The sequence below is a fragment of the Dendrobium catenatum genome, unplaced genomic scaffold (assembly GCF_001605985.2).
Source record: "Dendrobium catenatum unplaced genomic scaffold, ASM160598v2 fragScaff_scaffold_1022, whole genome shotgun sequence".
NCBI lineage: Eukaryota > Viridiplantae > Streptophyta > Magnoliopsida > Asparagales > Orchidaceae > Dendrobium > Dendrobium catenatum.
Window position 1 is genome coordinate 1,886,921 of NW_021319484.1, and position 24,048 is coordinate 1,910,968.

At 35.3% G+C, this 24,048-nt stretch overlaps 2 protein-coding genes across 3 annotated transcripts; one reads left to right on the plus strand and one right to left on the minus strand.

Annotated features, from left to right (window-relative positions):
- The first annotated feature begins 1,458 nt into the window (after positions 1–1,458).
- LOC110107059 (probable protein S-acyltransferase 22) lies at positions 1,459–20,010 on the plus strand. 2 transcript variants are annotated; one of them, XM_020837201.2, is made up of 9 exons: positions 1,459–1,750; positions 1,858–1,971; positions 2,568–2,960; positions 3,809–3,877; positions 4,094–4,165; positions 4,430–4,558; positions 4,780–4,860; positions 7,612–7,698; positions 18,943–20,010. In XM_020837201.2, exons 1-9 carry the CDS (start codon positions 1,709–1,711, stop codon positions 19,702–19,704), a joined length of 1,749 nt encoding a protein of 582 aa, XP_020692860.1. In that variant the 5' UTR covers positions 1,459–1,708; the 3' UTR covers positions 19,705–20,010. The 2 variants fall into 2 exon arrangements, with proteins under 2 accessions (XP_020692860.1, XP_020692859.1); XM_020837200.2 differs by having other exon boundaries at positions 1,461–1,750; positions 7,612–7,794; positions 18,943–19,990.
- Positions 20,011–21,690: 1,680 nt separating this feature from the next.
- LOC110107060 lies at positions 21,691–22,758 on the minus strand. Its single transcript, XM_020837202.2, has one exon. The coding sequence runs from the start codon at positions 22,725–22,727 to the stop codon at positions 21,735–21,737; it is 993 nt and encodes a 330-aa protein (XP_020692861.1). The 5' UTR covers positions 22,728–22,758; the 3' UTR covers positions 21,691–21,734.
- Positions 22,759–24,048: the final 1,290 nt, after the last annotated feature.

Below are 24,048 nucleotides of genomic sequence, written 5' to 3' on the forward strand. Positions count from 1 at the left end.
AATTATTTATTTATTTATGCACTATTTTAGTATTTAAATCACATAAATGAATAAATGTGTTTTAATTTAAATAAATTTGTACTAATAATATTTTTTTTATATCATTTAGAGATTTGAGTGTTACATAAATAAATATAAAGATTTAAGTATTTTAAATATAAATACATAAAAAATTTATGTAGAACATAAATTTCTCCTATATTTTTTGTAACATTGGTCTAATTTTTAATAATATGAATTAAAATAAAAAGTTTCCAAAGAGTTTATTACTTTTTTTTTTTATGATTTGACTTAAAGTTTGTTTGTATATGTTTGTTATATGGACTTATTAGTCTTTAAATCCAATTAAAAATATAATTATTAGATGATACGAAGGTTAAAAACATAATTTTAAGAAAGTTTTGTTGATGTTTATAAAGTTTAAAACTAATTTTAATATTTAACTGTATTCAGCCATATAATAAATTTAACTATTTTTCAAAATGCTATTTTTAGCTTGAAGTAAGTAAATGACCAATTTAAGTATTTAAGTACTTAAATGCTATAATTGTACAAAATTATTTTTTAATTACTCTCTATTTTATGTAAAAATAAAATCATTATAATTTGGTAGTTTTTTAGAATGTCAAAGAATTTTAAATTAATTATATTTGATACATCCTAAAAAAGCTATCTTGATATGGTAGGAATCTCAAGAAAAAATCAAGTTAAGGAAACTTCTGAAATTAAAATTGTGACCATCCGAACTCTGATGTCAGCACACTTACAGTCAAACTAAACGTCTCGGAAATATGAACCTAACGATACCAAATTCGACTCAATCCGAGCCCAAATGAGTCTAAATCAAAAATCCGAAACATTGTTGGAGACTTGGAGGGTTCGAGCCACAATTTGGATTATTAAACAGTGTAAACGGGACATGCTTATATTCAATTAAATAACAAATATTACCCAATAAATCAATTTGACCTGAGTGAAATATAAAAAAAACTCTTAAGAGAGAGGAAGAGAAAAAAAAAATTAAAATGTTTGTAGCTAATTTTCAAAGTATTTATAAAATTATTATGAGAAAACTAAAAAATTTAAAATAATATTATAATTATCACAAAATTTTCCTTTTTAAAGGCTAATAATAATCTTCTTACAATCATCATATTTTGATAAATTTATTTGTAAGAAAAAAAATTTTATCACAAAGATTTTAAAAGTGAGAATAAAATAATTAACAAGTTGCCCAAAAAGGCGGCAATTACAATTATTTATGAAATTAGTCATCAAATTATTGTATAAAAAATAAATTTTTTATAAAAAAATATTATGAATATTTTAAATATTTTATTTAAAAAATAAAAAAAATCCTTTTTTAGCTAATAAAAATAATGGATATGTAGGGGGAAAAGGTTACAAGGTAGGTTTCAAGCTATTATTATTTAATAACTAAATAAAAAATACCGAAGAAAGAGGAAAAAGCCAAGCCCAGCTCAGCTCTCCCCTTCTATCAACTTCTGCCTCAGCAACTGGTCACAGTCTCACATGCCTGGTTCTCTGAGAAAAAGCTTGAGAGAGAAGCAGAGAAAGAGAGAGAGGAAGATCCCATGTTCCTCATATAAAGTAGCGACATTGTGGCTTTGAGAGAAGAGGGAGAGATTGAATTGATTTGCGGCTCATGTGATGCTTGATTCCTCTTCATTTTGAACCTTATTTTGAAATGAGGAAACATGGATGGCAGCTTCCTTACCATCCTCTACAGGTTTGCATTGCCCTGTTCTGTTTCACTTTCCCGTTTGTTTATTATGCAGATGATGACTGGAGACCTCTCTTTCTCTCTCTCTGTGTTGGTCTAAATCTTTGATGCAGGTGGTGGCCATTGCTGTTTTCTTGGCTTTAGGTTTTGCTTTCTATGTGTTCTTTGCCCCTTTTGTGGGGAAGAAGGAGTTCCAATATTTGGCTTTAGGGATTTATACTCCACTTGTGAGTTATTTCTTTAATGCTACTTTATGTTTCTTGTTAGGGTTTCTGACCGAGATCTATCGTAGACAGCCCTTTCGCTTCGTCGTTTGCTTTCGGTTTAGTCAAGAGATTTTGTAGGACATTTGTGTAACTTTTGTTCATGTCATTAATGTTTGCCATTTGTAATCCAACATGAGTTTGTTGCCTGAAATATCAATGTTCGTTTGCTGTTAATATGGAAAAATTCAAAGGTGTATGACCTAACCCTACCAACCAGCATCAAAATTTAGAACCTTATTTATTTTTTGGTTAAATTTGGGAGTGGTTATCCATGCTTCCAAAATAGAATATCTAACACAGTATTTGACTATTTGGGCTTGACTTATACAAATCTTGCCCACAAACAAGTTCTTGGACTTCAATATTTTGGCATTTATCTTTGCATTTCTATTGTTCAGAAAAAAATATGTTAAAATTAGTATAATGGAAGCTTGAGAGGCAACTAGATGGAATGGTTTATTATGGGAATAATGAAAAAGGGTATTGAATAGTAAGTTTTTTGTATTGTCTATACATGTGCTGATGTAATAATATGTGGCTGGTTTGTATTTTTTCAGATAATCTCTGTTCTCTTCTTGTATATTTGGTGCGCCGCTACTGATCCTGGGGATCCTGAAGTATTGAAATCTAACAAGTATCTTGGTATTGCGAAAGTAGAAAAGAAGGACCAATCCAAGGCGTGTGGAAGGGAAATCGAATTACCTCCATCTATCAATGAGGCACATATTGAAACAGTCGAAGATAATTCCGCCATGGGCTCTGGCAGAAAAGCCACAGAAGGATCACCTCATGTGCATGAAAGTAAAAAAGATCCATGTAGATTAAATCCTTTTTTGATGATTTTGTTTAGTTGGTGCCCTCTATTTTCGCAATGCAACCAGAATGGGCAATCTTCAGAGCAGCAAGATAGTGAGGATGGGATGTTCTACTGTAGTCTATGTAAAGTAGAGGTATGCAGTTCTTGTTGTAAAAAAAAAAAGCTGTAAACTTGTATCCTTCCATTCTTTTTGGAGCTGCATAATAGATCATAATTTTAAAGGAGTGTTCTTTTTATTGTTAAGTTTATGATCTTTATAATAAAATATTGAACTCGATACTTGTATCACCAAATGCTATTTTGGCACCTTTCCATTTTATTCTGATTTAAAATATTATAATTTGTATATTTTATTTTGTTTCTTTTGTTAGTTTTCTTCTGTAGTTGCATGAGATTAGAGCCTAACATAGTCTGTGGGGTTGACCAATTTTGATGGCATCGCTGTAGTCCTTGTGCACTTTCTTGTTGGACATCTTCAGGGCACTTGCATTGAATTCTATGAAAAATGGTGAGAAGGGGGATTAAGCTAAGTTAGATGAAGCAATTTTCCTCTTTATAATGCTAGATATCTCATATTTATATCCTAAATATTTCTTTTTGGCTTAGATGTCGCTCTTGCTTCTCCAATCAATCTTTACTAGCAAAAATAGCAAATCTTGCATCATTAGCAAGTAGACACTCGCAAAACATTAAAAAATAGCTCAGCTCCATTCTAATTATGTTTTAGGAAGATCCAAATCAATGGGACGCACTTAATCATTATAATTTGTATGTCTGAAATTCCTATATTGAAGCACTTTATGTGTTTTTTGTATTGCATGTCATAATGAAATTGCGTTATTAATTTACTTGCACTTAATGGGCTTACTCTTCTAAGCAGCCATTCTTCTCTTGTATGCCGCAGGTGTCTAAATCATTGTTTAGCCTCTGCTATTTGTGTTGCGAGTTATCTTGAAGTAATATTTTGATGGTTTTATGCAGGTATCAAAATGCAGCAAGCATTGTAGGGTTTGTGACAAATGTGTGGATGGCTTTGACCATCATTGCAGGGTATGAACTTGTATTGATATGAATTTTTTTTAGTGTTCTCTGTTGAACCGCAGTTGCCCATTTTCAATGCTAATTACATGTGGATTAGTGATCATTCACCACTGCATGGAAGGCTCAGTTGATAGTGGTCATATGTGATCCATCCGGAGGAGACTTTACTTTTTTTTCTCTTTCTGAAACTTTCTACTGACTTTCTTCTCGCACTTGCTTTTGTAGTGGCTAAATAACTGTATTGGCAGAAGAAATTATGGAAGATTCTTCATACTCATGGTCTCAGCACTTATCTTGGTAAGCATACACCTTCAATCTCCATTAAATCCATTTTTAGATACATCAGTATCATTAGCAGTTTAAACACATTTTTTATGCCCATGCCAACCAATGCATTTCAATGCCCCTGAATTCCAAGTTTAAACCTCCAAAAGTAAATTGAAATGGTGTCCAAATCAAATTCCGATGCAATGTAGCTAGCATTTTGGTTCAGGTCCTTTTCATTTTGACTGCTTATTGACAGGTCTCTATGGTTTCTGTACCTTGGTCTTGGGCTTGCAGCTTGTTCTTCAGTGGTCGACAGGAATTGCAGTGCTGATTTTATGTTTCCTTGAACGGAATCAGTTCTCAGTCAATATAGTCTCAAAATTGGGAAGTAGCTTCTCTTTGGTGCCATTTGTCGTGGTTGTGGTTAGTTTACAAACGCCTTTTTCATTTTCCAAAAGTGCAAGCTGCTTACCATGCATTTAGTAGAGGTTTAAGAGCAACCTTGATTTAAAAAAAAAGTCAAAATTTGATTGTTTTACATTATGCCATTGGCATGCATGCTGATTGGAAGCTAGATTTTACATTATTCATACTATGGAAATTTGTGATTATAATTATTTGACAAGGCATGCCATTCTTGACAGGCTTCTTGTACCTTCCTAGCAATGCTTTCCACTCTGCCACTTGCTCAGCTTTTCTTCTTCCATGTTTTGTTGATAAAAAAGGTAAGTTCCATAAGTTGCTCTTTGCTTGACATCAGTTTTATGGAATGTTTTTTTTTTGGAAATTTAGATAGTATGTTCGCTCGAATTACTTTTATTTAAATTCATTACATATGATGTACAAAATCTGTTCATTGTGGTTTCTCGCTAATGAACATCTTCTTTTTCAACTGAGGTGTCTTAAAAGATGATATTTAACAAGAAAATTCTTTTGACTTTCTTCTTCTTGATGGATATGGTTCATATTTGTAGGCTCCAATGATTCACTCTCCGACCTTTTGCTAGGATAGTTTTAAGGATTGCTAGGTTAAATTTTCAGAAGGCAGATTAAGTTGAAGATCATACAATACCCATATATTTTATTCTTATTTTGCAAAGGCTTTATTATATGGCTCTAGATTTTCCGTAGGCACAAGCTTCCATGGTTAATTATCCATCCCGGTAACGAAATATAACTTTTGATTAAAGTTGTCTTTAGATAATCACTAGGTATCAAGCATATACAACAAATTTGGTATTGGTATTTTAAATTTATCATCATAAACTTAAAGCGAATGATGGAGGAAAATATAAATGATAATAAATCCAATTCAGATGTCATAATTCCATCGTCATAGTCTGTCATGGTCTCCATTTTACTCAGTCACTAGTGGTAGTCAGCCTAATCTAATTAAAGTCATGAGTTCCTGAAAGGAAGTGGATACAATTTTCAAACAACAATAATAAATTAGGAATAAGAACACACAAAAAACTATTTTTATTGCAAGATATATGAAAGAAAATATCAAGATACAGTTGGATCTTCAATTAACGAGGAAGTTCCCACTCTTCCAAATCCCTAGCTGGCGGCTAGAGCCCTCACAACCTAAGAAAGTTCGAATTTCAGCAAGCTCAAAACATAATCCTGAAATCATCCTATTGTTAAGCTTAAATAGACTCCCTAATTTCCTCCCAAATCTGCATTCAAATAAGTCATCTTCTTATAAATAATTCACTCCTAAATCTGAATTCAAATCAACATTATTTCCTTAAATAAATCTTCCTAATTTCTTTCCAATCAAATCAATCATCTTTCTCTAAATAAACCTTCCTATTTTCCTCCCAATGAAATCAACCCTCTTTCCCTAGATAAACCTTCCTAATTCCTCCCAATCAAATCAATTGGTCCATTAATAATCCCCTACCAAAGACCCACTTTGTCCGCAAGGTGGAAAAATGGCTCATTCCCCAATTTCCTCGTCATCACAAACGGTGAGCACCCGAAGAGTTTGATCTTTATACCTGTGCCATGGTGTATATCTCTCCTCACATCTAAAACAAAATCCGTACTCCCTCTTTTAATGTTCTTCAATTTTTGTATGCTTATTGAAGTTTTTTTTAAGTCTTCCTCCTACAGTCTTCTCTTTCAGGGTCTCCTAAAGAATACTTGTCGGCTCCTTGGATGCCAGAAAGGTAATGGTCATCCGTATGAATCTCCTGAGCTGCTGGCTCTAGCTTCTCTCTCCAGGTGCCTCTAATTCTCCACTAATTGGGCTAGCTTCATAGCCTCTCCCAAATCACGGGGCCTCATCACTCTAACTGCCACCCGAATCTTTGGTCTTAGCCATTTCATAATTTCCTTCAGTATAGTCTTCAAAAGCCGGTCCAGTCGGCTGGCCAGGTGCTCAAACTGCTCACGGTACTCCACCATTGTCCCCTCCTGCGTTAGGTCGAAGAACTGCTCATAGAAGTCCCCTCCTCTGCTGGTTCGGAAGCACTCCAACAAGCACTCAAACTCCATCTAGGTCCGTATGTGTCACCTTGTATCCCTCCACTGATACCATGCCAATGCTTTCCCCTCACATCCTGACCATCGTTAGTCTCTCATCCTTTGTCAACCTATTAATGGTGAAGTTACTTTCCACCCTATATATCAACCCATGTGCATCTTCACCCTAAAAAATAGACATCTTCAGCTTCCTCACCCTCGGATCTCCTTTGTTCACCCTATTTCCTCCATAATTTCTCATTCCCCTCTTCTACGCTCGTACCCAAATCTTTCGTCAAAATCCCACATTCTCCTTTGAAATCACTCCCTCACAACCTAGGAAAGTTCTAATTTTAGCAAACTCAAAGCATAATCCTGAAATCATTCTATTGTTAGCGTTAAGTAGGCTCCCCTCCCTCCCAAATTTGAATTCATATCAGTCATATTTCCTTAAGAATTCCCTCCCAAATCTGAATTCGAATCAGCACTCTTTTCCTAAATAAATCTTTCTAACTTCATTCCAATCAAATCAACACTTTTTTCCTAAATAAATCTTCCTAATTTCCTCCAAATCAAATCAACCCTCTTTCTCTAAATAAACATTCTTAATTTTCCTCCCAATCAAATCAGCTAGTCCATTTACTTTGTGCATTCCTCAACCATCTTCCAATAGATTTAGTAAAACAAAGGCTAGTGCAATCTGCTCCTTTGGTTTAAAGTGCAGGTTGGTGTAGGGTAGAGACACTCATGGTAGGCTTTGTGTATTGGGGAAAGCTGATGCAGGGCAGCATTACGCCATTACTTTACACTCTTACCATTTAGCATTGTGGTGGTTGCATGAACAACTTACCCGTTAGAAAAAATAAACTGTCAAGTCCAATTGTGGAATGGAAAATAGTTATGCAAGAATTCTTCCAATTTCATGGAATTTATGCTTTTGATGACTTTATTTCTTACTCTTTAAATGGTTTCTCTTTTTATCACCGCTGTATTTTGTCAACTGACAGGGAATCAGCACTTATGATTATATAATAGCTTTAAGGGAACAGGATCAGCAAGGCAATAGTGTTCAACAAAGCCCCCAAATGTCTCCGGTGAGTTCTGTTACTGGATTAAGCAGTGGTAGTTCCTTTAATGCTTTTCGCCGTGCTGCCTGGTGCACTCCTCCAAGACTATTTCTTGAGGATCAGGTACGTTTTGCATCTTATTTAGGATTATATAGTCATCATCCAAGCCTTCATTGTGATTATGATAACATCTATGCATTGTCATCATTATGTGGCATTCTTTTATCAAAATATTATTAGCTGCAAATCTTGAGGAAGGATGAGGAATTGAGGATCCATATGTGAAAGCCCACCTTTGTTATTAGATCCTTCGTTAAATTTTTTTTTTTTGAGGTGGAGCTCTCCAGGTCTTAACACCCGGTGTAGAGTTTTGAGCAGAGTTGGTTGAGTTTCCTATCTGTTGTTTTGGTTGATGATATTGATAACATTTATTGGAATAAAAAAGACATTTTTCTCGATGTAGCTTACTAAACAAATTACAAGTTTTGGTAGTGCTATTGATAACATCTCTATTGACTCCACTAATATTAAACTTGGGCTTATTCTAGTTGGAGCCTCTTGACTAATTAGCATGCTCATCCTCAAAATTTTCATTGTTATTACTATTATGCAGAGCTTCGTTCCTTTGAGTTGTTTGAAAATCAGTTGGCACTCTTTTACCTCTCTGCATCAGTACCAAATTATCTTTTATTTCTATGGGAACCAATGGCTGTCTAATCATGTCCCTTAGTCCACATACGAATTGATAACATTTTTTCTCCGCATTAGGGACTAATTGAGGCGCATACCTTGAACCATTATAAATCTAGCTTTTCATTTTATTACTCATTAGTCTTGTCGTACAAATCTTATTAGTTTGTCTTGCATTTGCCTTTATGCAGAAAAAAACACAAACCCATCCCAAAATATTTTTACACATTCTTTACACTTAATAAAAGATTTAGTTCAACATCCAAATTTGTTTTGGGATTGATCTTGCCATCATCTCTTTGCTTCACCATCCAATGCAAATATGCCAAACAACCCTTTTTTTTAGGGCAAAAAATACTTCTCTTGTCACCTAACTTGAACTCAGAGTATATAAGCGGGAGGAGATAGTCAGACAAAAATTTGATGCTTAACATATTTTTTAAGATGTATGATATTTTAAAATATATATTTTTGGATACTTAATACTTTCAATGTCACAAAATAGCCACTAAACAAAAAAAATTCTCATTTATCATGAAGACATTCACATACATCTTAAAACAATACATATTATATAATAAATATTTGAAGAGTATTTGAACTTTTTTATGTATGCATCATAATTTTACATTCCCCTAATATTAATTGCTCTTACTTTTTGTAAACAAAGCTACTTCTTTCATTGATTTACTCCACTGCGGATTTTCTTGAAAAATATTTATCAAGCAATAGGGTGAGTCATGAATATACAACTTAATGAATATATCATAGTTATAAGTTACATTAACTAAAAAAAAAAATGCTAGTCCTCATATGTAAGTTGTAAAGAAATAATAAATTTTGAATTTTCATTTCAATAACAATTATAATTATAAACATTGTTAGAAGTCACAATTTTCAATACTAAAGAAATCATAGCATTTAACTTGACATTAAGAGCTTGAATGTGTATTGAGCAGCTTGTTATATCATTACTTATTCTTTAGTATATAATTAACACTTCCATATTGGGACCATCTTTTAAATATAAACTTAACTCACTCTTGATGGATATATCACATGTTGGCACAAAAAGACATTGTTTATAAATCTGCTATTATCTGAGGTGGCCAATGCATCTTCTGTCATCTGTCTTGATGTAACTCATACATTTACTATTGTCCATAACTAGTACAATAAGAGAGTTTTTTTTTTCAACATGCACATGCAAGCATTTTTTTCTTTCTCTTTGCATTCTTGTTTGACATATAATATCGACTTGCAAGGGACAATGCTTAGAATAATATATGCTTTACTTAAACAATTGAAATATAATATGGAGATGCACATATCATTCATAACCATATGAAAGAATCATTCTACATGAGATAGATCATTCTAATATTTGAGATAAAATCTTGTTGCAATAATACTTGCCTTGTGCTTATAAAATAACATGAATCATAAATATGTCCATTAATGAATTTTACCATAACTGCATTTATTCTGAACTAAAAATATAAGGCTAAATCTTTAAAAAACAATTGAAATATAATATGGAGATGCACATATCTTTCATAACCATATGAAAGAATCATGCTACATGAGAGAGATCATTCTAAACTATTTGAGATAAAATCTTGTTGCAATAATACTTGCCTTGTGCTTATAAAATAACATGAATCATAAATATATCCATTAATGAATTTTACCATAACTTCATTTATTCTGAACTAAAAATATAAGGCTAAATCTTTTAAATTGCTCCCTTTAAGAATAATTCTAAAAGCATAAAGGCTAAATCTTTTAAGTATTGTAGTAGCTCCATATACTCATTTATCTCTATTGTAGGAAGTCAATTTAGATTATATACATATAAAGTGACATATCACCTTTTATTTAAGTTTAGCTTTCCTTGAATCTAACCTACATTGATTTTAAAATTTAAGTCAGATATACACCATTGACTTTACTAATATAAGCTAGGGGTTAAATGAGCCGAGCCGACTCGAGTCGGCTCTACTCAAACTCAATTCATTAACGAGCTCGTGAGTAGAGCTTATTGGGCCACGAGCTCAAGCTCGAGCATAAAATTGAGCTCGAATGCTTAATGAGCTCGAGTTCGGTTTTATAGAACTCGGCTTGTCAGCTTGGGAATCAGCTCGTATTTTTTAAAACAAAATTTAAAATATTATATTTGATATTAAAAAAAATTAAAATTGAAACAAATGATCTTTAAATACTTTTATGTGTATAAATATGCTTTTTTAGTTTTTCTTAAAAAATTGAAAGTAAGAAAGTACAACTTTTGTCATTTTTTCATTAATGCTGCTTTTTTTTGTCACATGCCTATGAACCGGTCATATCCTCCATTAAATCTTTTTCCTTGCAAATTGAGTTGCACGCCTACAAACCTTCTCCATTGAGCTCCATTGGGACTACTGTGTAAATGACTTCCATAGGTCTCATGAGAAGCCGAGGCAAGACATCCGATGGTCTTCTCCAATGCTGATGAGCTTCTTTGATGAACTCGAATTAGCGGGTTGAGCTCAAGCTTAGGTCAATTTTAATGAGTCGAGCTCAAGCTCAATATACAAGCTTTACTCGAGCTCGAGTTCAAGCCTACTATTCATTGGACAAGCCGAGCTCGAATTAGGCGTGACTCGAGCTCAGTTCGACTAGTTTAAGCCCCTATTATAAACCATTATCTTGATAATATTTATATGTAGTAACTTGTAAAATTTATTGCATGAGTCATTAATTTATAAATCATTTTATTTAAATTGTTAAGAAGTTTTATGTTAATAAAGGTTGAGGTAGATCTAAAAAGACTTGGTTAGAAAATATTAGAAGTAACATTTCTTTATTAAATGTAGATGCGAATTTGACTCTTAAAAGGCACAATGGAGAAAAAGGATTCATGTAGCTGATTGGAAACCCTTGTAGATCTCAAGCAATCTTACAAGAAATCTGAATTTTGGTGAGACTTCACCACAAATCTCCAATCAAACTCAAGAAAACAAAAAAATAGATGGTATGAATTAATGAGAAACATGAAGAAAATAACAAGATACAATGGATCCTCTATTCGAGAGGAGGATCTTTCTCTCCCAATTCTCTATACGTCGCTAGAGTCCAAGAACACCAAGGAAAACCTAGAAATTCAGCAAACAATCAAGATAACCCTAACCCTAATTCCAACCTTCTAGATAAAGCACACAAAATAACTCCCCAAAAAGACTAAACAACTATCCTAATTAAAAAAAAACTCCTAATTCAAAAATTTCCCTCCTAATCCCTCTTCCTCTCTCTCTACTTAAGCACTGGGCCCAACATGAGAGTTTTAGAATTTTGAAAACCTTATTACATAATACATGTTAGACGGAAAAAACCCTAGCCCGCCGCACTCTTTTCATAAATCTTTTTCGCCTCCTCATCCCTAGCCGCATCGTGCCCTCCCGTCTCTCTTCTCCCTCGCTCGATCGAATAGGTGACAAATTTAGAATTTTGTTAGTGGTCTAATGAGATTTATATTTGCCATTGGACGATGTTGATTTATCCCCTAATTCCAAACCATTTCCTCTTGGACGACCATTTTGTCAACTAGGGGAATCACCCCTTGTTTCTGAAAGTTTCTAAAGCTTATCTCAAATATCCGAGTCCTGACTTCGAGAAGGCTTTCTTTTGGCTTATGACAGTTATATTTTTGCTAGATGCCTTCAATTATTATCGTTGTGCTGCTTATTCTGGATGTATATTTATGGTTTTGATTATCTTTCTTGCATTTAAAATCAAGACAATTAAACGAGCTCGAGTTCTATCTTCTATTCAGTTTTTATTTATGCTCTATCATGAAACTTCTTAATGGGTTGTATAATTCCAATTACTTTTTTTTGTAATGATGTCATGATATGCAATTTGGTCTAACATTGATCTGAATGCTCTATTTTTATGTTGATCAAGTTTTTATAGTACTTAACTACACTTGATATTGATCAAATTTTAAATAAATTTTTTTAAAGAAAGATTATTACTCACAATATATTGATTTCTTCTACAACTTAATTTTTTTTTAAAAGAAATTAAAAGTTATAGTTGTTGATATGTTATAAATAGTTAAGTTTTTTTTTTTATAATTGAAAACAAAATTTAATGAAGTGTTAGAAAAAAATCCCAAATAAAGAAAATTTTGATTTACAATTAAAGAATCAAGACAATTAAACGTGCTCGAGTTTGAGCTTTTTAATCGAGCTCGATCTCGAGCTCGAGCTTTCGAGTTAAGATCGAGCTTGGTGTTTTCTAAAGGAGTTGATCTCGTGCTCGAGTTCGAGCTAATTAATGGTTAAACGAGCCAGGCTGGATAAGACAGATACTCGACTCGTTTACACCCCTACTTCCAACTCCTTATTCAGCACGGCCGACAACTTTGAACATGCTGTGTGATCCCCAATAGCTCTTCTCTGTTGGGATACTTGGAACACTGGATGTATGGTAGTAGTGGGGGGTAACCTCAAGCGATAAGCTACTGCTCCAATCTTCTTTGATATCTCATGAGGGCCAAAATATTGAGGAACCAATTTCTCGTTCCTTCTGGTAGTGACTATTTTCTGTCTGTAAGGCCAAAACTTTGAGAACACCTTATCTCAACTTCAAATTGGATGCCCCTCCTATGCCCTTCTTCCCATTTTTTCATAATATTTTGAGCTCTCACTAGATTCCTTTTCAATTTTTCCAACACCCTGTCCTACTCCTCCAAGTATTTATCCACTGAAGAAACTAGAGTGCTATTCTGCCCAAAATGCACCAAGTGAGGTGAGTCTCATCCGTACAACACATTGAATGTGGTCATATGTGAAGCGAAATGATATTAATTGTTGCACCAGTATTCCACCCATGCTATCCATTTGGCCTAAAGTTGAGGTGTCTCTAACTCAAAACACATCGTAGGTATGTCTTCAGGCTCATGTTGACCACTTACGTCTTCCCATTCGTCTAGGGGTGGTAAGCTGCACTCCTCTTCAATATTGTCCCATGCAACCTGAACAACTCCTTTCAGAAATGGCTGAGAAACACCTTGTTCTTGTTGGACCCATGCAGTCATACCACCTCTCTTATGAAAGTTTCTGCCACCGTCACTATCATGTTGGAATGTCATAGGGGAATGAAGTGAGCATACTTACTTAGCCTGCCCACTACTACCAGAATCACTGTAAACCCCTCAGATCGGGGTAGCTCGTCAATAAAATCCATGAGATCTCCTCCCACACCCGATCAAGTAGAGCCATGGGTTGAAGTAGTCATCTTGGAGCCATAGCCATATACTTGTCCCTCTGACATACCTCACAACTAGCTACAAACTCCTCTACATCTTTGTGCATCCCTTTCTAACACAACTCCGCGGCCAATCTTCTGTAGGTCTTTGCAACCCCAAGTGACCCCCAACCGCACTCCCATGGAACTTCTGCTGTAGGTGTGGAATATATATTGATGTCCTTAGCATCACAAATCTCCTTTGGTACAACAACCTCTCCCCTTCTATTGAATAGCCAGGATAGTTATTCCTATCATGCCCTAATCCTCCCCAGCTCCTCATCCTGTGCACTTTCCTTCTCAATGGCCCCTTAATCTAACATCATCAGTATTGATACTGCCATATCCTAGAGCTCCCCCATACACCTGAACAAGACATCTGCCGCCTTGTTCTCTATCCCTGACATATACTGAATTTCAAAGTCATACTCCAATAACTTTGACAGCCACCTTTGGTGTTCCTCTGTCACCATTTTCAGCTCCAACAAGTACTTTAGGCTCCGCTGGTCCGTTCTGACAATGAAATGTCATCCCAACACGTAAGGTCACCACTTTTGGATAAAAAAAAAGGTCACCACTTTTGGATGGTTAGTACAATGGCCATCAACTCCCTCTCATAGATTGACTTCAGCCTAGCTCTAGATGTCAACACCTGGCTGAAGTAAGCAATGAGTCGGTGGCTCTGCATGAGTACTGCTCCCAATTCATACCCTGTTGCGTTTGTTTCCACTACAAAAATCTAATTGAAATATGGTAGGGTGATGTAATAAAAAAAAAGATGGTAGGGTGACGTAATAAAAAAATATAGGGACCCTATATTTTTTGATCACAAAAAAAAAGAGAGACGGACTTCTACTTATGAAAAGACTAAAGGGATGAAAAAAAGGACGAACAAACTCTTACATTTCAAATTAAACTAAACAAAAGAAAACTTACAACAATACAAACAACTCTTGCAAACAAAATGACAACACCCTAAAGTTGCTTCACTTACAGAAGAAGGATACATGTGGAGTGGCACTTTCGGAGAGACGAAAGAGATTAGAAGCCCGAGAAGAAAGGTTGGAAAGAGCCCGCAGGATTTCCTGAGGGGATGAGAAAGAAGGGTGGAAAGAGCCCGCAGGATTTCCAAAGCCAACCCGCAGGTTAAAACTTTTCCAAAAATAACATTTCACTTCAAAAGACAGCCGTGAGATCCCAAGAGGCAAACATAAAAATCTTAAAACCTTGGTGGAAACCAAGGGTTCATACATAGGAATACTAAACACTACACTTGGGATTCCAAAAGTCCCATTGGAAACCCAAAAGACTATAACATAAAAAGCCTAAAAACATTTAATTAAAAGATAATAAATGAACTAAAATGTTAGCTCATAATGAGCTAACCCTTATTCCAATAAATGAACTAAAGTTCAGCTCATAAATGAACTAAAAGTTTAGCTCAAATATGATGAACTACTAGACTCAAGGTAAGCTAAAATTTGATTTATTTTGGACTTGTGTTGACCCCCCCTTTGTCTACATCATAGGGCCAAGTCCGATATGGTGGTCATTACCTTCTTTAACCTCTCAAAAGCTGTTAGTGCCCCACCCCACATAAGAAGTTATCCTTCTTTAGTTATTCTATCAGTGGCTAGTCGATGATGCTATAGTCCCTCACGAACCTCCCGCAGTATTTTGTCAGCCTTAGATATCTCCTCAAATCCCTCAAATTCTTGGGCATTGATCATCTCAACTATTTGCCCTCAACTGCTGCTTCTGCAACACCTCTAGGACAACCCTTAAGTGCTCCTAATGTTCCTCACCTGACCTGCTGTACACCAGAATATCATCAAAGAAAACCAACGCAAATCTCTTGAGATAGGGCCTGAACACCATGTTCATTAGGGATTGGAAGGTAGCTGGAGCATTAGTGAGGCCAAAAGGCATCATCAGGAACTCATAATGTCCCTCATGTATTCTGAAAGCAGTCTTTGACATATCCTCCTTTTTCATGCGGATCTAATGGTATTTAAACTTCTGATCTATCTTAGTGAAGATATCTGCCACACTCAGCTAATCCAATAGCTCATCTATCACTGGGATAAGAAACTTGTTTGGCACGATTTCCTTATTCAAACCCTTGTAATCTACGCAGAATCTTCGACTTCTGTCCTTTTTCTCAACAAGTAAGATTGGATTAGAAAAAGGACTCACACTAGGCCGGATAATACCTTCCTCCAGCATCTCTTTGATCAATTTCTCAATTTCATCATTCTGAAATTAAGGGTAACAGTATGGCCTGACACTGATGGGTGACACCCCCTCCCTCAGGGTGATGACATGGTTCTATTCCCATTGCGGTGGCAATTCTTGAGGTGGCTGAAAGACCTCATTGAATTGCTATATCAGCGGCGACTGTACTGTAGGAGAAATATCTCCACCCTCCAATCTAATCCCCTCTAATCTTTGTAGCTCCACCAGGAATCCTCCCCCCATCTCCTGTATGCTCCTCACCATGGTTTTGAGAGATACCATAGCTTTGGAGAGCCATGCATCTCCCCTGATCACTACTCTTCTTCCCTCCACTACTAGCTCTATGGTCAGTGTCCCCCCAGTTAACCTTGGTATTCTCCAAGGTCTGCTGCCACTTTATCCCCAGGATGACATCAGTGCTGCCTAACTCCAATGAGAGAAAATCCTTCCTCACATGAATCCCCTATATAGTTAACACTACTCCCCTGTATATGCCCTTACACGTCTCCACCTTCCTCGTGCCCATCATCACTCAATAGCTCCATATATCCACCAATGTCACCCCCAATTGGTCCAAAACTTGGTTGGAGATGAAATTGTTGGTAGCCCCACTGTCAATCAACACCACCACCTATCGGTCTGCTGTTTCTCCCTACAACTTCATGGTATGGCTAGGAGTAAATTATACCACTGAGTTCAGGGAGACCTCTGCTACATCCTGATGCAGCTTATCATCCTTTACCCCGGTCTCACTCCCACCTCCCTCTTCAGTTTTCTCGTCATTATAAACGATGAGAACCTAAAGAGTCGATCTTTGAACCTGTGCCTCGGAGTATACTACATGTCACATTAGAAACATAATCATTTTTCCCTCCACCTGCCTCTCAGTCAGTTTTTTTGAAAATTTTCCCACTTTCTCCTCCTAAAGGCTTCTCCCTTTGAATCTCTCGAATGTTGCTCGGTGTAGGCCCCTTGGGTACTAGGAGTGTGGTGGTTATCCTGTATGAACCACCTGAATTGCTGCTTCTGGCTCCCCTCTCTTGGTACTTTTGATCCTCCACCAGCTGAGCTTGCTCCATCGCCTCTCCCAGGTCTCGAGCCCTCATGACTCGCACTGCTGCTCGAATATATAACTTAGGCCTCTTTATGAAATTCCCCTCCAGAACAGTCTCCGACATTCAATGCAGTCAACTCACCAGGTACTCAAATCTCTTGCGGTATTCTGACATTGAGCCTTCATGTACTAGGGAAAATAATTGCTCATAGAACTCCCATCCCCAATCAGTTTGGAAACGTTCCAAAGCATTCTTTGAACTCCCTCCAACACCATATGGATCGCCTCATGTCTCTCCATTGGTACTAAGCCAATGCCTTCCCTTCCAAACATAGGCCAAATGCCATCAATTTCTCCTCTTCCGTCAACCAATTGACGGTGAAATATCTATATTCCTTGTAAATCCACCCATATGCATCATCCGCTTCAAAGATGTGCATCTTCAACTTCCTTACCTTCGGATCCCCATCATTTCCCCCTATTCATCCATAGTTTCCCATTTCCCAAGTTGGTGGTCCCCCAAGTGTCCCAATCCTCCCTTTCACGTTCATACCAAACCCTTTTCGAATTCCCCCCTCCTTCCTTCAAAATCAGCACCTCTCTGACCATAATCTCCCTCATTTGTTTACCAATCATCACCCCTTTGCTCATACCCCATATATCCACGCCTCTCTCCATACCTTCAAGCTCTCTCCTCCCTCTGGAAAGGTTTCAGATGGGATTTTCTTCCTTCTTCCTCTACGATCTCCACATCATTTTCATTCCAACCAATGAATTTTTGAATTTGTATTTTTTCCTTCCGGACCTCTCGCCTCCGATGCCGCCATTTGGTTGTGGAGATCCAACATCTTCTTCACCATATCAAGTAGGTCAGAGAATTGCTCTTCTATAGAGGAAATTCTGTCTTCCACTGTTGCTTTGATTTTGTTCATCTCCCCACTCAAGGAATTCTTCCAACGTATCCATCTTCTTGGCCGCCATTGATACCCTGATCTTTGTTAGACTCAAAAATCCGTATTTCCACCCAAAAAACAGCAAGAATAATTGTTCGGACAAGGCAAACTGCTGTAGGAATCAGATCAAACACCTGCAAAACAACCCCGAAAAGTAGCTTTGATACCAATTTGATAGGAGACCCTTGTAGTTCTCAAACAATGTTACAAGAAATCTGAATTTCAACGGGATTTCACCACAAATCTCCAATCGAACTCAGGAAAACAACAAATAGATGATAGTAATTAATGATAAATTAGAAGAAAATAACAAGATACAATGAATCCTCTATTCGAGAGGAGGATCTTTCTCTCCTAATTCTCTAGATGTCGCTAGAGCCAAGAATACCATGGAATCAATTTGATCCTCAACATCTTCATGTATAGTATTGGCTATATTTATGGATCTAATTCATTTTATGAACGACAAGAATATATAAGGCTAGGTTGGTTTTTATATTATTTGGTATAAAGGAGGAAGAGAAAGAAGAAATAAACTTTAAAACTTTCCTTTCACATGCAGTTTCATGCGCCCGCAAGCTTCACTCTTGGCTCAATGCCCTTGCACTCGCTCTCACTTCTTTGCTCACTTGGCCTCCCCTCGTTCTCTCTTCCTTCACATGCTCTCTCTCTCTCTCTCTCTCTCTCTCTCTCACACACACACACACACACACACACACATAATTGCTTCTCCACTCAGACCGCCCCATCACCATCTTAGAGGGGCATATGCCGAATGATTGTCTTGGTTCAATTGAATCAACACATTAGGTTGCTTTTTTAAACATATTTTGTTATAATTTACTAGTTAAAAATAATGTTATATTCCAATAATTACTTTTTTGAGCAAATAGTTTTATCTCTCAAACATTATATTTCATTTACATAACTTGAAAAAATAACTATTTCATTTTGTGCAATTAATCTTGCTTTCAGCATTTTATTCCAAAATGGACCAACTTATAACATCTTTAAATTGAATAATAATGTAAGATCATTTCCCTATTCCAGTTTGATGTTGTTCCTCAAGAAACAACCATGCCCACACATTTTGCTGGCAAGAAGGTAGTGGCAGAGTCGAGGAGAAAAAATGCTACTGTGAAGATTAGTCCTTGGACACTCGCAAGGCTCAACGCAGAAGAAGTTTCAAAAGCTGCAGCAGAAGCCAGGAAAAGATCAAGAATCTTAAAGCCAATTGTGAGACAGGACTTGCCACCAGGACAGGAAACCGATAGCAGCTTCGGAAGCGACAGTGGTAGGTTCCTTCCCAAGCTCGAAATCTGGAACCAATCTAACAACAGAGGCCGATCAAACACAGATCTCCCCATCGATTGCTTCACAAAATTATCTTCCAAAACTACCAAAAACAGTAAATCTAGCAAGTTGGCGCCTCTGCAACTTGAAGCAAGGAGTGCCTTCACAACAAGCAAAGCCATGTCTGCCTCAGGGATTGCTACTTTTTCCCCTGATAGCAGTTTAGGCTCTCCTGATATCCACCCATTTGGCGTTTCATCTTCAGCAGCTGAAGAGACACATGGATTTAAGTGTCTTCTTCCATCTTCAGGCACACCTGTATATGGTGGAATTCTTCTCTCAAGGTCTACCAGTGATGGCTATGATGCTTCTGGTGGAGAAGATAGTGATCAGATTCCTTCAGGAATTATACCCAGATCTGTCAACTGGAGCAACTTGCTCATCAACTCGGACCGTGCAAGTATGGAGAATGAACGCAAGGTATCGTCATCATCAGAAAGCTTGCAGGTCAGGCGTTGATAACTTGCTTGAATGTTAATATTGTTTGTGATTCATTAATGCTGTAGCAAGAAGATGCAGATGGAACAAATTTTCTTTTGGTTTTCATCGTTTTAAGGATTTCATCTTCTTCATTGTGTTGAATGGATTTGTCTTGTTTTAAGAATTGTTAGGTTGTAATTCATTAATGCTGTAGTCATCAGAACTCCTGAATATTTTGCTGAAATTAAGGTTTTGTTTGGGACTATTTTTTTATTGCTTCTTAAAATAGCTTTTTCGTTTAAAAATTAAAATTTTTATACCAGAAAGCTGCTTGAAGAAGCAGTAAAAAAGCCATCCCAAACGAAGCCTAAATTTCTTGTTTTCAAGTGTTGGGATTGTGTCTTGTTCTTATAATTGTATGATCTTTATGATGATAAACTTCCAAAAATTCTGTGAGATGTGACTGTTGAAGGAGTAATTATTACGTCCGGTGACCGGACCGTCCGGACAACAATCCAGACGCGCCACATCACCCAGATACACTAGGCCTTGGGTGTATCTGGGTGACATGGCACGTTTGGATTGATGTCCGGACGGTCCGGACACTGGACGTAATAAGAATTCTTGTTGAAGACCCAGATTTTAGGACATCAAAACCCCAAAGGGATTACCACATAATCCAAAAATTCTGCGCACATATTTAGGCTTAGTTTGAGACTGTTTTTTTTATTACTTTCTAAAATGGAGTTTTAGTATAATTTTTTTTATTTTTGTACTAAAACTCCGTTTTAGAAAGTAATAAAAAAGCCGTCCCTGCTTTCGGAAGCACCCGTTTAGCAAAAATTTTTGTAGTTTAAAGAATTTTTTTACTAAAAAATTGCTTTTAAAAGCAGCAAGAAAGAAGTCCCAAACAAAATCTTAGTATGTGCAGGTGTCCTTTATCTACGCAGTGATGGTTTGAAATTTAATTCTAGAAAATAAAATATTATGTGCAGGTGTCCACTTTTATCTACAAAGTCATCTGCAATTCAATTTAAAAAAAAAAGATATTATTTATGATAGACTTTATAATCATTAGATTTTATTTAAGATAATTGTAATATAAATTTTTATTAGTTATAAATAATATTCATGTTAAAAGTAAATATAATGATATTATTGAATATTAATCATATATTTTGTTGTAGATCAGACAGTGATAGCTTATTTGTAACTAGCCATTACATGCTAATATTTAAATTTTATATTTATTTATCTAATTTTAATTTTAAAATCAAACTAAAAATATTGTTTTTAAAAGAAATTAATATTAATACTATTTTAAATATGATTTCTAGCTAACAAAAAAATTAAAATAATTAAAAACATCTCAAAATGTTTTTAGCATTTAAAAATGATAATTTCTTTTATTTTTTATTTAATGAATGTATTATAAAAATAAAAAATCAAAATGATAATTAAAAATTAAAAATTAAAATTTAAGATGACTTTTTTATTGTTTTTTGAAAGTGTTTTAATGCAAATTTTTTTAATTTAAGAATTTTTTGTATTAAAAAGCTGATTCAAAAATAGTAAGAAAATAGTTTTAAGTGAAACCTAAATCTTTAATCATAAGACCATTTTGAACTCAACAATTTATAATAATATGAAACCATCTCCTTCATGAAACCCTCATCTAACATTACTCTTTCACTAATCCAAACAAACTTCAAAGTATTCATTTTATTACTCTTCCACTAATCTAAGTAGGAGGCGTTTGAACTCCTTCAAAAGATAGTTAAAATCATCACTGTAATCGACCTCGTTTGGGACAGTTTTATTAGTGCTTCTTAAAACAACTTTCTAGCTATTACAATGATGGAGGAGGGGCTTTATAAAAATTGATCGTCCTCATTGTACAAATCAATGTTCAAGATTTCTAAATCATCATAAAACAGGGAAAAAGACTAAGGGATGAAGAGGAAAATCTTGAAAAAGTCATTCTTACATACTGTATAATTTACCATTCTATCAACCCTCAATCCATCGTAAAAACTTCTGTACATTTCTTCAGAAAACAAACTGATACATCAAGCTTTCAGATCGTTCTTCTCTTCTGATTCAAATTCTCTAACTCTAGCAATCTGACCTTCATATTTTACTAACAATTCATACCTGCAACTCTTGTAGAAGCAGCAGCTGATGATAATATCTAGTACACTGAGAATGGAGTACATATAAATTATTGTGAAAGCCTCAAACATAAGAGACAGATCAAATATTCCATGTTGGTTATATATCCTCATCACTCTAATCTGAAATAGAGCTTCTGTTGCAGCCATGACCAAATTTGAACAGAATGCCAGAGATAAAGCAACTGCAGCTCTTCCTCTGATTAGCACACAAGCTTTCAGAACTGCTGTGTAGCCACTACAGTTCTCCATTGCTGAAACTATGCTTGCAAGATTGCAAATCACTAATACATTTGCGACGACTGTTGAGTATAGTATGGTGGCAAGCCCTGATAGCATTAGAACTGAAGTTCTAGAGGTGAGGCCGAGTTCACCGACGGCGAAGAATGCTATTAAGAACATTGAGAAGATAGCTACGTTAGCAGAGAGAATGATGAAGATGGTGAAGAGATGTGTGAGTAGAAGAGGAGGGTAAAGATGGAGGATTGAGGAGAGGGAAGGTAAGGCATGGCGGTATCGAGGGAATTCGCGGGCGGCGAATATGATGGATGCTTTGGATAGAGTAAAGAAGGTGAGTGTGAAGGGGAGAGTGAGGAGGAAGGAGAGGATTGTTTGTGAGAGCTTGAGGCAGAGAATGTCAAAGAGGTGAGAATTGAGAGGGAAGCTTGCTGCTTCAAAGAGCGAGCGAAGGCGGTGAGAGATGGAAGTAAGATGAGTTGATGATGATGAAGAAGAAGAAGAAGTGGGGGAATATAAAGGAATGAGAGATGTGGAGAGGAGAGTGGCAGCAGAGGCAGGGAAGATGAGAATTGTTGCAAGGGAGGCAAAGGTCTGGTAGTTGCAGAAGTAGGAATGAATTGAGCTTCTTATGATCTTGATTGCCTTTTCCATGGCTGTGGAGAGATCTGGAGAAGATGGGAAGAAGATTTGATTCAAAGTGAAGGGAAAGATTGAGGTCTCTAATGCTTTATATTGCTATGTTTTAGGAGTCTGTGGGGTTCTTGGATTTGGTTATGTGGAAGTTTTAGGATGTGGGAGTTAGGTAAATGATAGGCCAACTACTGCTGAGCCAACAAACCTAAAAATTAGACTTGAAGGCAATTTTTACCATTAAAGTTTTTGTACAGTCATGATTTATTTTTTAATATTATTCATTTTGTTGTGCTCTTTGATATCATTAATTATTATATGCGGATGCCGATTGGCGAATGTTGTCCAGAGATCAATTAGAATGTGTCATGTCACATCTTCAATCGGTACCACAGCTCAGTATAGCTCAGTACCGTTGACGTGGTTGTATTTGATTCGCATCCGGACGTAGAGCTACTTCAGGCCTCAGCCTAGAATAATTTCTCCTTTCAAACAATATAAAAATAGTTTTGTTTTGTTTTGCATGAGTTAAAGTTTTTTTTTTTTTAAATTTTATTTTTAATGGAATTTTGAGTGTTCGGAGTACAAATATGTATGTAGGATTCAAGCTTTATTTAGGACAATTTTTTTTTTTAATTTTTAAATCAATTTTTAGTTAAAAAATTTAATTTTTTATTAAAAAATTATTTTAAAAAATAGTAAAAAAGCCACTCCAAATGAAGCCTGCAAGATCTTAACAAAAGCTTTTAAAAATTTTACCAATAATCTCAATGTAAATCCAATGATTTTGAAGCCTATTTTTGATATTTCTCTATCTATAAAAAAATCTAAATTTATTTGAAGATAATTTTGGGTGATGTAAACATATTATTAAATACATATTCAATTGTTTATCTTTCTCTCTGTTAATTTTAATGGTTAGTGATGGAATAATGAGAGTGATAAATATTTTTTATTTTTTTAAGGGTGAGATTATTCTTTATTCTACGTTATTTATTTTAAATTATTTTATTGACGCTCTTAACACGTCGATCACTTAAATATTTTTTAATTAAATAGTAAATATTTAAAATAAGGTAATATTAATTTTTAAATGATGTAAAAGTAAAATTATATATTTAAAATATTATTAGGATTTATAAAATTCCTATATTTTAATATACAAATTCCTAATAAAATGGATTTATAGTCTTAAATTAATTTTTAAATAAATAAAATATACTATTAATCAATTATAATATATATTTTATTTATTTTAAAATAAATTAAAATGCTAAAAGTCATCTTTATTAATTTACTTATCTACACATTATCTTTGAATATGTAATTTTGAGATAAAAAA